Raw genomic sequence first — 12927 nt, 5'->3', positions numbered from 1 at the left:
GTAAATATAAATACCCATTATTGAATAATAAAATTCAGATGGCTTATTTTCTCTTTACATATTTCTCTGTCTCTCTCTCTCTTCTTCTCAACCCTTCTAGGGCTTTCTTATTTCTTTATCCTCCATAGCTTATTTGAGCTTCGATCTAACATGGTATCAGAGCGGGAATTCCGATTCTCCGCATTATAAGCTTCATTTCTAATGGAGATTTACTCAAAGATCACAATGAAGTCGGTTTGTGGCCAAATCGGGGATTCTGTTCGAGTTCTTCATTTCTGGTCCGAAAAGTTTGGGGTTTCACTTCAAATCGTCATCTAGCACACTCGTTTTGAAGAGAAGTTACAATTTTACGAAGAAATTTAATTGAAAATTTGGATCGTTTTCAAGCTAGGGTTTCTACGGTATACACAAAACCTTACTTCTTCGAGTTTTCAGAAGAAGACTGGTAATATCACTTTAATCTACATACTTTAGGACTAATTTGATATGCTTTAGAGTTTAAACCGTATGAGTTAGCTGTTTGAATGTCAACATTGTTCAAGTTGTTCTCAAAATTGTATGAATAAGGATTTCTTTTGGTAGCTAGTTCTAATTAGTAGATGCTATGGGTAATACTGGTGATAGTTCAATTTCTACACCTGAGGGATTTATACCTTTTACACTCAATCCTTCTCATCCACTCTATGTGCTTCCCTCTGATAGTCCTGGTAGCCAATTGGTACATGTGCCATTTGATGGCCATGGTTTTGTGCTTTGGAGGAGCAATATGCTCACTTCTCTTTCAGCCAAAAGTAAGTTAGGGCTTTTAGATGGTAAAATTAATCAACCCAACACTGATTCACCTTATTACCCATACTGGGAGAGATGCAACGACATGGTGAAAGCTTGGATCACCAATTCTGTATCTCGAGATATTGCTATTAGTGTTATATGCTTCAGAACTGCCAAAGAATTTTGGACTGATATCAAGGAGAGATTTGGCCAATCCAATGGATACAAATATCTCCAAATTCTGAGAGAAATAAGTGGAATTGTTCAGGGATCCTCAGACATTGCCACATATTTCACCAAACTTAGAAACCTTTGGGATGAGTTGAACTCCTCATATGTAGGACCTACATGTTCTTGTGGAGCCCTTCCCAAATTCATAGAGGATCAACAACTTTTCCAATTCTTAAATGGCCTCAATGACTCCTACTCCACCGTGAAGAGTGAAATAATGATCATGAGTCCCCTACCACCTATCAGCAAGGCTTACTCTCTTCTACAACAAGATGCAAGTCAAAGGGAAATTCTATCTACCACTCCAAACTTCTCCACTGATTCTTCTTCTTTCTCTGTATCTTCAACTCCTCACACCACAAATAGAACTTTCACACAAAAGGTGAATTTTGATTCCAGGAAGAATATGTCTTCGGTTTCTTGCAAATATTGCAAGAAACCTGATCATACTGTGGACAAGTGCTACAGGCTAGATGGGTTCCCTGCAGACTTCAAATTCACCAAGAGCAAGAAGTCAGACTCTTGTGTTCAAAGTGACATTTCCCATGGTTTGCCAAGTATTTCTGCATCCCAGCCTTCTGACAACTCTCCTCATGGGTTCACAAAAGAACAGTATCAACATCTGATGTCCTTATTTCAACAAGTTCAAGTGTCTCCTGGTCCTAATTCTAAAGCTTTTTTTTGGCTGAAAACTCTGGATTTGCTCATTTTGCAGGTTTGTTTACTGCTTATGCTATTAATTCTGACAATTCTCATGTATGTGCAACTTCTCAGTTAGACATAAATCCTTAGATATTAGACTCAGGGGCGACTAACTACATGAACCCACATAAACACTTACTTCACAATCTTGTTCCCTTACCTAAGCCTTTTCTGGTTACCTTACCTAATGGATATAAAGTTAAGGTAGTGTCAACTGGTTCTCTCCACCTTAGACATGACATTATCTTACTTAACGTCCTTCTTGTGCCATCTTTCCATTTCAATTTGATTTCTATACATCAGTTGATTCCTCAATTGGATTGTATATCTATTTTTACCAAGTTCAATTGTTCTTTACAGGTCCCTTCTCTGAAGAGGCCACTGGTAATTGGTAAGGCTGCTGGAAGGTTGTACTACCTTCATCCTGATGCTGATTTGTTTCCTGATTCAACCAATGTTTCTTTTTCCAGTTCTGTGTCATGTAATAAGTCTGACTCCACCATCTCTTCTGTAAATACTATTCCATGTAATCAGACACCTATTGTAAATAAAATGGATCTGTTTTGGCATCAAAGATTGGGGCATATGCCTTTTCATAGAATGAAGTCTATTCTTTTCATATCTAATAAAGTTTCCTCTACATAATCTTTTATTTTCTCAGTATGTCCAATGGCAAGACAACAAAGGTTACCTTTCTCTGATAGTCAAATTCACTCTACTGCCCCATTTCAATTGGTACACATTGATATTTGGGGGCCTTATAACTCTAAAACTTACAATGGTTTCAAATATTTCTTAACTTTAGTTGATGATTTCAGTAAAGCCACCTGGACTCACCTATTATCATGTAAAAGCAATGCCCTCTCTATCCTCAAAGCTTTTACTTCCATGGTTAAAGTCTATTTTTATTCCTCTGTTCAAACTTTCAGATCTGATAATGCTTATGAACTTGGCAGCAGTCATGAAACTACTTCCCTATTTGCTGACCAAGGGATTCTGCATCAAACCACCATTCCTCACACTCCCCAACAAAATGGGGTTGTGGAATGAAACATAAAAATCTCCTAGAAGTGTCTAGGGGTCTTCTTTTTCAGTCCAACCTACCTCTCAAGTACTGTGGAGACTGTGTCTTGACTTCCATATACCTCATAAATAGAATTCCTTTAGCTACTTTGAACAACATTTCTCCTTTTGAAAAACTGCATGGTCACCAACCTCCTTATGCTCATTTAAGGTCTTTTGGTTGTTTGTGTTTTGCCACTTCTCCCAGGTTTGGCAGAGACAAATTTCAATCTAGGGCCATCCCTAGCCTCTTCCTGGGTTATCCTTGTGGAAAAAAGGGTTACAAGCTCCTTAATCTCTCCACTTATTCTATTTTTCACTCTAGGGATATTGTGTTTCATGAAAATATCTTCCCCGTTCACTCTTCTAACCATCCTGTTTCTCATCCTCCTCATCCTACACCCTTTGTGGATGTTTATTCTCCACCTGTTTCTTCCCCTCCTCCTTTTGTTTCTTCATCACCTTCTTCTACCAATCTTCCCATTTCTCCTTGTCCCACCCTTTCTACACCTTCACTCCATCCTCCTTTAACTTCTACACCTGTCCAGGCTGTCAGAAAATCCACTAGGACTGTCACTCAACCCTCTTACCTCAAGGATTACATTTGTTCTTCTATCCTACCCCATGTTCCTGCCCCTAAGGTGTCCCAATCTGAGTTGCATATGCATGAACCTCAGTTTTACCAGCATGTAACTTCACATCCTGCTCGGCAAGAGGCCATGCTAAAGGAATTTCAAGCTCTTGAGTCCAACCAGACTTGAGACATTTTTCCTCTTCCTCCAAACAAGAAGGCCACTCCTTGTAAGTGGGTTTATAAAATTAAACAGAGGGCAAATAGTTCCCTTGAGAGATACAAGGCCAGGTTGGTTATCAAGGGTGATACTCAAAAAAAGGGTATTGATTTCATTGAAACCTTCTCCCTTGTTGTTAAATTGACCACCATCAAGTGTCTTATTACTCTGGCTGTTAAGAGGGGTTGGACTGTTTATCAGTTGGATGTCGACAATGGTTTTCTGCATGGTGACCTTCATGAGGAGGTTTATATGAAGATTCCTCCTGGTTTGGATGTCTCTTCTATTTTTGCCTCTCCTCGATTGGCTTGTAGACTTAAGAAATCTTTGTATGGCCTCATGCAGGCTTCCAGACAGTGGTTTTCTAAACTATCTGAAGCTCTGCACTCTAGGGCTACATTTTAGTCTCAATGACTATTCCATATTCACCAAGTCCTCTTCTAGTTCTCTTATTGTCCTGGCTGTTTATGTTGATGACATTCTCTGGGCTGGGGATGATGTTGCTGAATTGGATTCCTTGAAGTTATTTCTGGACTCCCAGTTTAAAATCAAGGATTTGGGCACAGTTCATTATTTTATTGGCTTGGAGATCTCCTATACTTCTCAAGGTTACCTTATGTCTCTGTCCAAGTATACCACTGACCTCCTAGCTGAGTTCAACTGCCAGCATTTTTCTCCTGTGTCCACACCTCTACATCCTTCTTTCAAACTTCTTTAAGATATGAGAGAACCTGTTTCTGATCCTAGTTTGTACATGAGGCTCATTGGGAAGTTGAATTTTTTATAATATACTAGACTTGACATCTCTTTCTCTGTTCAGCATCTCAGTCAATTCCTTTAGCATCCTCAGGTTCCACACATGTTGGCTGCACTTCATGTTTTGAGATATCTCATGAATGACCCTGCCCAGGGTATCTTACTCTCCAACTCTCCTGATATGTCTCTTATGGGGTTTTCTAATTCTGATTAGGGTTCTTGCTCTAATTCTCACAAGTTTGTCAGTGGTTATTATATAACTCTTGGTGACCGTCTTGTCTCTTGGAAGAGCAAAAAACAACCTACTATTTCTTTGTCTTCAGCAGAGGCTAAGTATAGAGCTCTAAGGAAAGTTGCCACTAAAATAGCTTGGTTGATCAGATTGCTGGGTGACCTTAGCCTGCCTATTACTGCTCCTGTTCCTATGTATTGTTATAGTCAAGCTGCCTTACATATTGCAAAAAATCCAGTTTTCCACGAACGCACAAAGTATATTGAAATTGATTGCCATTATGTGCGTGAATGTTTACATGTTGTTCTTCTCTCTTTGCATTTTGTTTCAAGTACTGCTCAGTTGGCTGACATCATGACCAAGGCTTTATCTACTCATCTCCATTATGGCATTCTTGGCAAGCTTGGTGTTTCCTCACCCTCAAGCTTGAGGGGGGGGGGGGTGTTAGAGCCCAATTTGTTAGTCCTTCTACATTAGAGGCCCAATAGATAATTATTTAGGACCCGGGCCCAATTCACATTTTATAATTTTCCATTACACTTTATAGTTGTAAATATAAATACCCATTATTGAATAATAAAATTTAGATGGCATATTTTCTCTTTACATATTTCTCTGTCTCTCTCTCTTCTTCTCGACCCTTTGTCACGACCCAAATCGGAGGGGCGCGATAGGCACCCGGTTCTTTACTCTACCGAGTACCAATGTAACGTATCTTTCTTATTATACCATCATGGGTAAATGGGCCGAAAGGGCTGTCATGATATAACAAGAATAAAACATAAGGGAATACTTGACATAGGACGACCCAACATGTAATACAAACTTATACATGTGACATACGGTCCTATAAGACCAAAATGAACACTTGTACACTGAACATAGGCCGCCAAGGCCATACAATCTTTCATATACATGACATCTATATACAAGCCTTTAAGAGTACATACGCACCATAAATGTCGGGATAGGGCCCAGCCATACCAATAAATACATATCCAAATCATACTGACCAAATAGGCAACTCCGGAGCAAGTGGAGTGCACCAACACCTTTCCTTGAGCTGATAGCCTAATAGGAGGAATGTCAACCTGTCTATCGGGACCTGCGGTCATGAAACAGAGCATCCCCAGGCAAATGGGATGTCAGTACAAATAAAGTACCGAGTATGTAAGGTAGGAAAGCATAAACATGAACAGTAATGTAATGAGAGATAGAGGAGATACAACCTGTAACATACGAGTGCCTCTGGGGCTACTGATATGAAATGCATAATACATATATATACATAAACTTTTAAAAACATTCATCTTTGTGGGCATCATCATCATCATATCGTGCCCGACCTCAAAGAGGACTCGGTAAAAATGTACTCGGCTATCATAAGTCTCGGTACGTACACGACCACGTGGAGCACGGTAAACCCAACTGATCAGTCGTTGAACAATTGGTGCCTTACCCGGCCGACTATAGCGCAACTCAATAGAGTAAAATAGATACTATATATAATGCATGCTAGACTCATGGAATCACATTCTAAACCTTTCGGAATGACTTAAGGTCATTGCACCTTCAATTAAGATTATGGACATCCATGCCCTCAATATGAACCTTAGTAGGATTCAAGGATCATACACACTTGCTTAGAATAACTTTATAAGGAAAGAACAACATGGACAACCTTAGTTGCTAGGAGTAGATCCGTTATGAAATAGCGTATTCATTTCACTTTAGATCATGCCAAAAGAAAGAAGGAAATGCCTTAACATACCTTAAACCCGTTGATTCCTTAATCCCTTCCAAGCAAATTTTCAAACAAGTTAACTCAATCTATCATAGTATAAGGAGATTCAAAATCAGTGTTGAGCAAAGGCTAAGTCTGCAACTTAAGCTAGTAGCTCATTTACGTAAATTCGGGCATCATCTCCCCTGTAACAAGGGCCTCCTCCAATACCATATACCAACAACAACAACCAGATAAATCCAGCAATACATAATTATCAATAACAAGACACCATAAAACAACAACAAGTCACAACTATTTTACGACGAGCGGCAAGCTCCAATTGAAATTTGTATATCCCATACCACCCCTTATAAACATTTTACTTTAACTTAATAATATCATTAGCATGATAATGAAGTCATTCATCAATAATTACAGCCTCATACCATATATCCATAACAATGAAAACGATCCACAACTCCAATTATTTTAAATTAGCAACTTTATTCACTAGTTCATGTCTACTTCATCCAATTAACTTAACCAATGTCAAGATAACCTTAAGCACCTGTAGGAACACAATATAATTACCTCCTAAAGTATATACAAGTTGAAATCCATATTATATTTAGCTTACAATATCCCAACACACCCCAATCGATTCATACCCAAAACGACAACTATAGTAGTGTCAAATACCCCGAAAATATTACAAAGAATGACTAATCCATCATTTCGCCATTATGTTCCTCCAAAAAATTCATTTAACAGAAGCAAAATAGACAGCCCAAAAGCTACTCAAAACAGCCCATGAAATAGTCCATTACAAGTCAAATAACTCGAACTCGCGGCTTCCAATCAACATCCCGTGAGTTCTAACTATTATGAAATGAACTAATCAATCTTCCTTGATGTTTAAGAGATTGAAATCAGAAATTATGCATTTTTATTAACTTCAAAATACCTTCCAAAACTCAAACTACAAAGAAAAAGAGAGGCAATATAACGATACTTACGCTGTGGGGATCGTTCTAGTGTTATTGCTTCTTGATTTTATGCCCGGGATGATGGTATTGTTTGAAATCCTTGTATAGGGATTAAGAGTGATGTTAGGGGTCTTATTTTGTAGAGATCTCTAGAACTATGCAGAAAGAGACGAGATAAAGGAGATAATCTCCATTTTGTTGAAAAGTCAAAAGGTGCTACATGGCACCCTATAATTGGCTTGTCTTCCAATACTTATAACTTTTTATTCGGGCTTCGTATGAGAAAACGGCTAAGAGCGTTGGAAACTAAATTCCAAGACCTTAAATTTGGTATATGATACGTCTAAAAAAGACCTCATATAGGACACGAAATTTATTACTCAAAAAGCTCCATTACAAGGCAAATCCTTAGTCGGTTTTTCCGCAACCTAAATCTGATTTTTCTCAAACTTTATACTTCATATACAAACATTATATATAGTCATATCATGGGTTTAAACTTATTTAAATCATGATTAACAAGTCTCATATTCATCTTAACTTACTTAACACTTCGACAAACCTTTCTTATCCTTGTAGAAGGATTTCATCCTTTTTGAGCTTACATTAGATAATCCTATAATGATAGTAACGTCTGAAGCACTCTTGCCCTATGTTTTGATGATCTAACAAACTTCCTGTCAAGAACCAGATAGGGAACTTGACCTACTTGTAATGATGTAAGCTTTAGCAGATTCCAGCTAAAGGTGAACTGCTACAACTTTAGGAGCTAGGAACCCACACAAGGACTTGATGCTCTTATGGTTTCCTCATAGAAGTACAGAGTCCATTGGACACAGATGGAAATGAAGTGACTGCCGGTACTATTTCTGCCGTACTGCACTACACTGTCCGCCCACTCATTCTCTAACCAAATAAAGTACTCACATCATTTCAAGTGATGTGATCAAGATGTACCCAATGAGCTTTATACAAAAATATTACTGGAAGGTTTCTGTTTCTCACTCAAGCCTCTTGCAAAAAACAGAGAAATCAATCCTCACAAGCTTGAAGAACAAGGTTGAACACTACTATGGATCAGTTCCTAAAAGATAAACTGTTGTTGTCCTAGTTGAGTTGTAACCTTGTTATTGTACTTATTGTATCTCCTAAATTGCTTACCTAGAAGAATTTTGATTAGGAATCCTCTTGTAAATGCGTAAACTCCTTGAGTTTATGTTGTGACTAGATTTAGTCATAAGAAAAGTCTTTGTAATTGTAGAGTTACAAAGTGGCTTGTGGTGATAGCATCACAAGTTAGAAAAAGCCTTTGTAACTAGGATAGTCACAAAGTGGTTTGTGGTAAAGGTAACACAAGTTAGTTGAGTAAATCCTTTGCAATAGAAATTATTGTAAAATGGCTTGTAATAGGTAGATTATAAGTTAGTGAAGTTAAAAGCCTACAGGTGTAGGTCGTAGTTTGTTGAACCCCTTGTGTGGGATTTTTCCACGTAAAAATCCTCTGTCTCATTTACATACTGTTTTATTAAGTACTTTCAGTAGAACCTTGTAGAGGACCAGGTACTCTACGATTTGGTGGACCCATACAAGCTAACAATTGGTATCAGAGCAGGTTCCTCCTATCAGGCTAACACCTAGGAAGGATCCTCATAGCGACTCCACTAAATTTTGAAGAAGGTCAATCCATATACCGACCCTCCAAGTTTGATGGAAAATGCTATTGGTGGTGGAAAGATAGAATGCACGATTTCATCATGGCTGAGGATTGTGAGCTATGGGATATCATTTGCGATGGTCCTTATGTTCCAATAAAGGTACTAGATGAATTTCCATTTTCGATGGAAAAAACCAGCAAAGAATACACTGAAGCAGACAAGAAAGCTGTGGAGAAGAATTTTCGTACCAAGAAAATTATGGTATGTGGAATGGGACCTAAAGAGTACGATAGAATCTCTATCTGCGACACTGCAAAGGAAATATGGGAGGCTTTGCAAACAGCTCATGAGAGAACTACACAAGCAAAACAATCTGAAGATAAACCTAATACTGGTGATAGTTCCATGATGGCAGTTGAAGGCGAGGAGATTGTGTATGACTCAACTTTTGCTTTGATGGCTCAATCAGATGATGATGAAGACAATGGCAACAAAGAGGTAAACTTTAGGGATGTTCAGAGAAATCTGAAATCCTATTCTCCAAAAAAACTCATGTGTTTAGCTGATGTTTTAATCACTGCCTTTTGTAGTCTTGTGGAGGATAGGGATTCCTTGATCTTAGAACTAGAAGAATCTGAACATACTAGAGAAGACTTAGTGGCTACAGTTACTGACCATAAGAAAACCATTAAAATCTTTAGAAAAGAAAAGAGTGATCTGTTGGCAGAAATTGCCTACCAAAGGGAAACAATAGTAAAACCATGGACTAAGTCAAAACTTGAAAGTTTTGAAAGAGGAAAGGAGATAGCAAGTGAGGAATACCTCAGGCTTGAAGATGAGGTAAAAGCTATCAGATTTAGGATGTGTGCTGAAATTGAGAAAAACGAGCTCCTCCAAACCAATCGAGAAAGAGTAATGAATGATCTTGAAATGTCTCTAAAGTGGACCTTCTCCTCAGAAGCTACCACTGCCTTGCTTACTAATGATTAAGGGTGTATAAAGAAAACCGACAAACCGCACCAACCCGATAATCCGAGTCAAACCGGAAAAAAAAACCCGACTATGGTTTGGTTTGATATTGAAAAAAAAACCCGACCATAATTGGTTTGGTTTGGTTTTAACTAAAGAAAGTCAAATTGAAACCAAACCAACCCTACATTACATATATAATTTTTTTTGATATATTTAATATATAAATATACTTATTATGATGTTATTTATAAATATTTCTTAAAAAAATTCATAATTTTATCTTTTAAAGTATTATTTCAAGGTTGGAGTTAGAACTTTTAAATGTTCCAATAAGTTTTATAGCCATTAATTAGTAAATTAAATAATGCTAACAAAAGCCCAAATCAAAATCAAATCAATACTAATGCTAACAAAAGACATTCATTTTAATACTACGAACGAGAATGTATTGAATATCTATTTTTTATTTTGAAATAATTTAAATAAAAATGCATAACCTATTTTTATTTTTAGCGTTTAGTCATGTAATTGATACTCCCTTATTAGTCTACTTATTTTAGCATGACTTAGTACTTTTATATTATGTTTATTTTTATTATGGCTTTTTAATTAGCAATATTGATATTACATGTCTTTATTGTTGAATATTTTAGGATAAGCCATGACACATCTCATATTTTGTATTATTTTCTTGGAAAATACTTTATATAGTTGTATCTTACTAGGATTAAAGAAATATTTTTAGCACAAGTTATATGTTTTGTTCTACGAGGATTTTATCGGAAAAAACCCCAAAAAAATCCGAATAACCCGAAAATCCTAGAAAAGCCGAGATTGAAAAACCCGAGTTTTATTGGTTTGGTTTGGTCTTTAGATTTAATGACCCGAAACAATTAAAGTGGACCTGGTCCTCAGAAGCTACCACTGCCTTGCTTACTATTGATTGTGAAAAAAGGTAGGGAGCAGGGTTCCAAAGGGAGAAAACTCCTCACAACCCTCACAGTAAGTACGTCACTGTCTCTGATAACTGCCCTACAAGGAGCTTTCACTAAAAGCCCTACAAGGAGGGAGTGCATCCTTTGGCAATGGCAAAAAGGGATATATTCTTGGAGTTCGAAAAGTTGGGAAGTCACTCACTCATTCTATTGAAAATGTGTACTATGTCAATGGGCTTAAGTATAGTCTCCTGAGTGTTTCTCAAATCTGTGATAAAGGAAACAAGGTGAAATTCTTATCCAAAATATGTACAGTCATGGACCTTATGACCAGTGAAATAGTACTGGTGGCCAAAAGATACAAGAATATCTATGTTGCTGATTTTGAATCTTTACAGAGTGGTGATCTGAGTTGTCTGAAAGTGGATGACGATGATGCTGAACTATGGCACAAAAGTCTGGGCCATGCAAGCTTTTCCCTTCTGAACAAACTAATTCAGAAAGACCTGGTCCATAGTCTGGCTATGTCAAAATTCAAGATTCAAAAAGTCTGTGATGCATGTGCTAGAGGAAAACATGTGAAATCCTCCTTTAAGTCTAAAAGAGATGTGAGCACCTCAAAGCCGCTTGAGCTCCTGCATATGGATCTATGTGGACCTATGAGGGTGCAAAGCAGAGGAGGAAAGAGATACATTTTCGTAATTGTGGATGGCTATTCCATATTCACATAGACTCTGTTTCTCAGAACAAAAGATGAAACCGTAGAAGTATTGTGGCCTTAGTGAAGAAAATCTAGGTGAAGATGGAGTCTAGAGTTGTATGCATTAGATCAGATCATGAGACAGAATTTGACAATGTCAAATTTGATGAATTCTGTAATAAAAATGGCATCACTCATAACTTCTCAGCTCCCAGAACTCCCAAGCAAAATGGAGTAGTAGAAAGAAAGAACAGAACTCTAGAAGAAATGGCAAGAACAATGTTGATTGACAGTGGAATTGCAAAGAATTTCTGGCTGAAGCTGTCAACACTACCTGCTACTTAGTGAACAAGTGCATGTTAAGACCACTTCTGAATAAGACCCCGTATGAATTGTTTAATGGAAAAAAACCCAAGCTAACTCATCTAAGAACATTTGGATGTAAATGTTATGTTCTCAATAATGGAAAGAATCAGCTTGGTAAATTCGATGCCAAGAGTGATGAATGAATATTTCTTGGGTACTCTTCTCAAAGCAAGGGTTACAAGATATATAATAAGCGGACTCAATATGTTAAGGAGAGTGTACATGTTATCTTTGATGAATCTTATCCATCATTTGAGAAGAGTGCTGAGGAAGATCAAGATGGAGAACCCTTACTCGTTCCTGGTGAAGTCATTAACATGACAAACAGAAAGTCAGATACGATGAGTCAAGTAAAGGAGAAAAATAAAGACAACACTGCCTCATCATCAACAGAACTAAACACCTCAATTACAACCACATAAGCTGAGGAAATGGTGGTTGATGTAGTTCAAGGAACTCCACGAGCACCTAAAAGAAGGATAGAGGAAAATAAGCCAAACATACCTTCCTCCTCTCAGAATGAACCTCAGGCGTCTAACTGGAGACACCAAAGCTCTCATCCTATAGACAACATCATCACTCCTCTGGATTCTGGAGTACAAACTAGGTCAAGAGCCAGAAATTCACTTACCTTCTCAACCTTTCTCTGCTAGATAGAACCTAAAAACATCAAGGAAGCCTTGAAAGATGCATACTGGATTACAGCCATGCAAGACGAGCTGCATCAGTTTGAGAGAAACAATGTGTGGCACCTTGTACCTAGACCCCCAGATCGAACCATTATAGGAACCAGGCGGGTATTCAGAAACAAGCTCGATGAACATGGAATTACTACAAGGAACAAGGCCAGACTAGTGGTCCAAGGATACAATAAAGAGGATGGAATTAACTATGATGAAACATTTGCTCCAGTGGCCCGCATGGAAGCTATCAGAATTCTAATTGCTTTTGCATCTCATATGGAATTTACCCTGTTCCAATTGGATGTCAAGAGTGCATTTTTGAATGGACTCCTTAAGGAAGAAGTCTATGTGAAGCAAAC

The 12927-nt window shown here is 37.8% G+C and overlaps 1 protein-coding gene across 1 annotated transcript; it reads left to right on the top strand.

The window, feature by feature from the left end:
- Positions 1 to 604: 604 nt before the first annotated feature.
- LOC142180750 (uncharacterized) lies at positions 605 to 5022 on the top strand. Its single transcript, XM_075252816.1, has 8 exons — positions 605 to 1559; positions 1718 to 1758; positions 2065 to 2247; positions 2366 to 2439; positions 2975 to 3455; positions 3594 to 3916; positions 4002 to 4236; positions 4528 to 5022. The coding sequence occupies exons 1-8, from the start codon at positions 605 to 607 to the stop codon at positions 5020 to 5022; spliced, it is 2787 nt and encodes a 928-aa protein (XP_075108917.1).
- Positions 5023 to 12927: the final 7905 nt, after the last annotated feature.

Source organism: Nicotiana tabacum, chromosome 5, assembly GCF_000715075.1.
Source record: "Nicotiana tabacum cultivar K326 chromosome 5, ASM71507v2, whole genome shotgun sequence".
NCBI classification, from domain to species: domain Eukaryota; kingdom Viridiplantae; phylum Streptophyta; class Magnoliopsida; order Solanales; family Solanaceae; genus Nicotiana; species Nicotiana tabacum.
The sequence above is the reverse complement of the archived record's forward strand: the minus strand, read 5'-3'. Positions and strand labels throughout refer to the sequence as shown.

What these genes read in the sequence shown, in the direction of transcription:
- LOC142180750 (XM_075252816.1), top strand. Translation starts at nt 605, where the DNA reads ATGGGTAATACTGGTGATAGTTCAATTTCTACACCTGAGGGATTTATA. An exon ending in CATTTCCCATGGTTTGCCAA is followed by an intron (nt 1,560 to 1,717) that starts GTATTTCTGCAT and finishes CTCATTTTGCAG; the next exon opens with GTTTGTTTACTGCTTATGCT. An exon ending in AACCTCAGTTTTACCAGCAT is followed by an intron (nt 3,456 to 3,593) that starts GTAACTTCACAT and finishes AAAATTAAACAG; the next exon opens with AGGGCAAATAGTTCCCTTGA.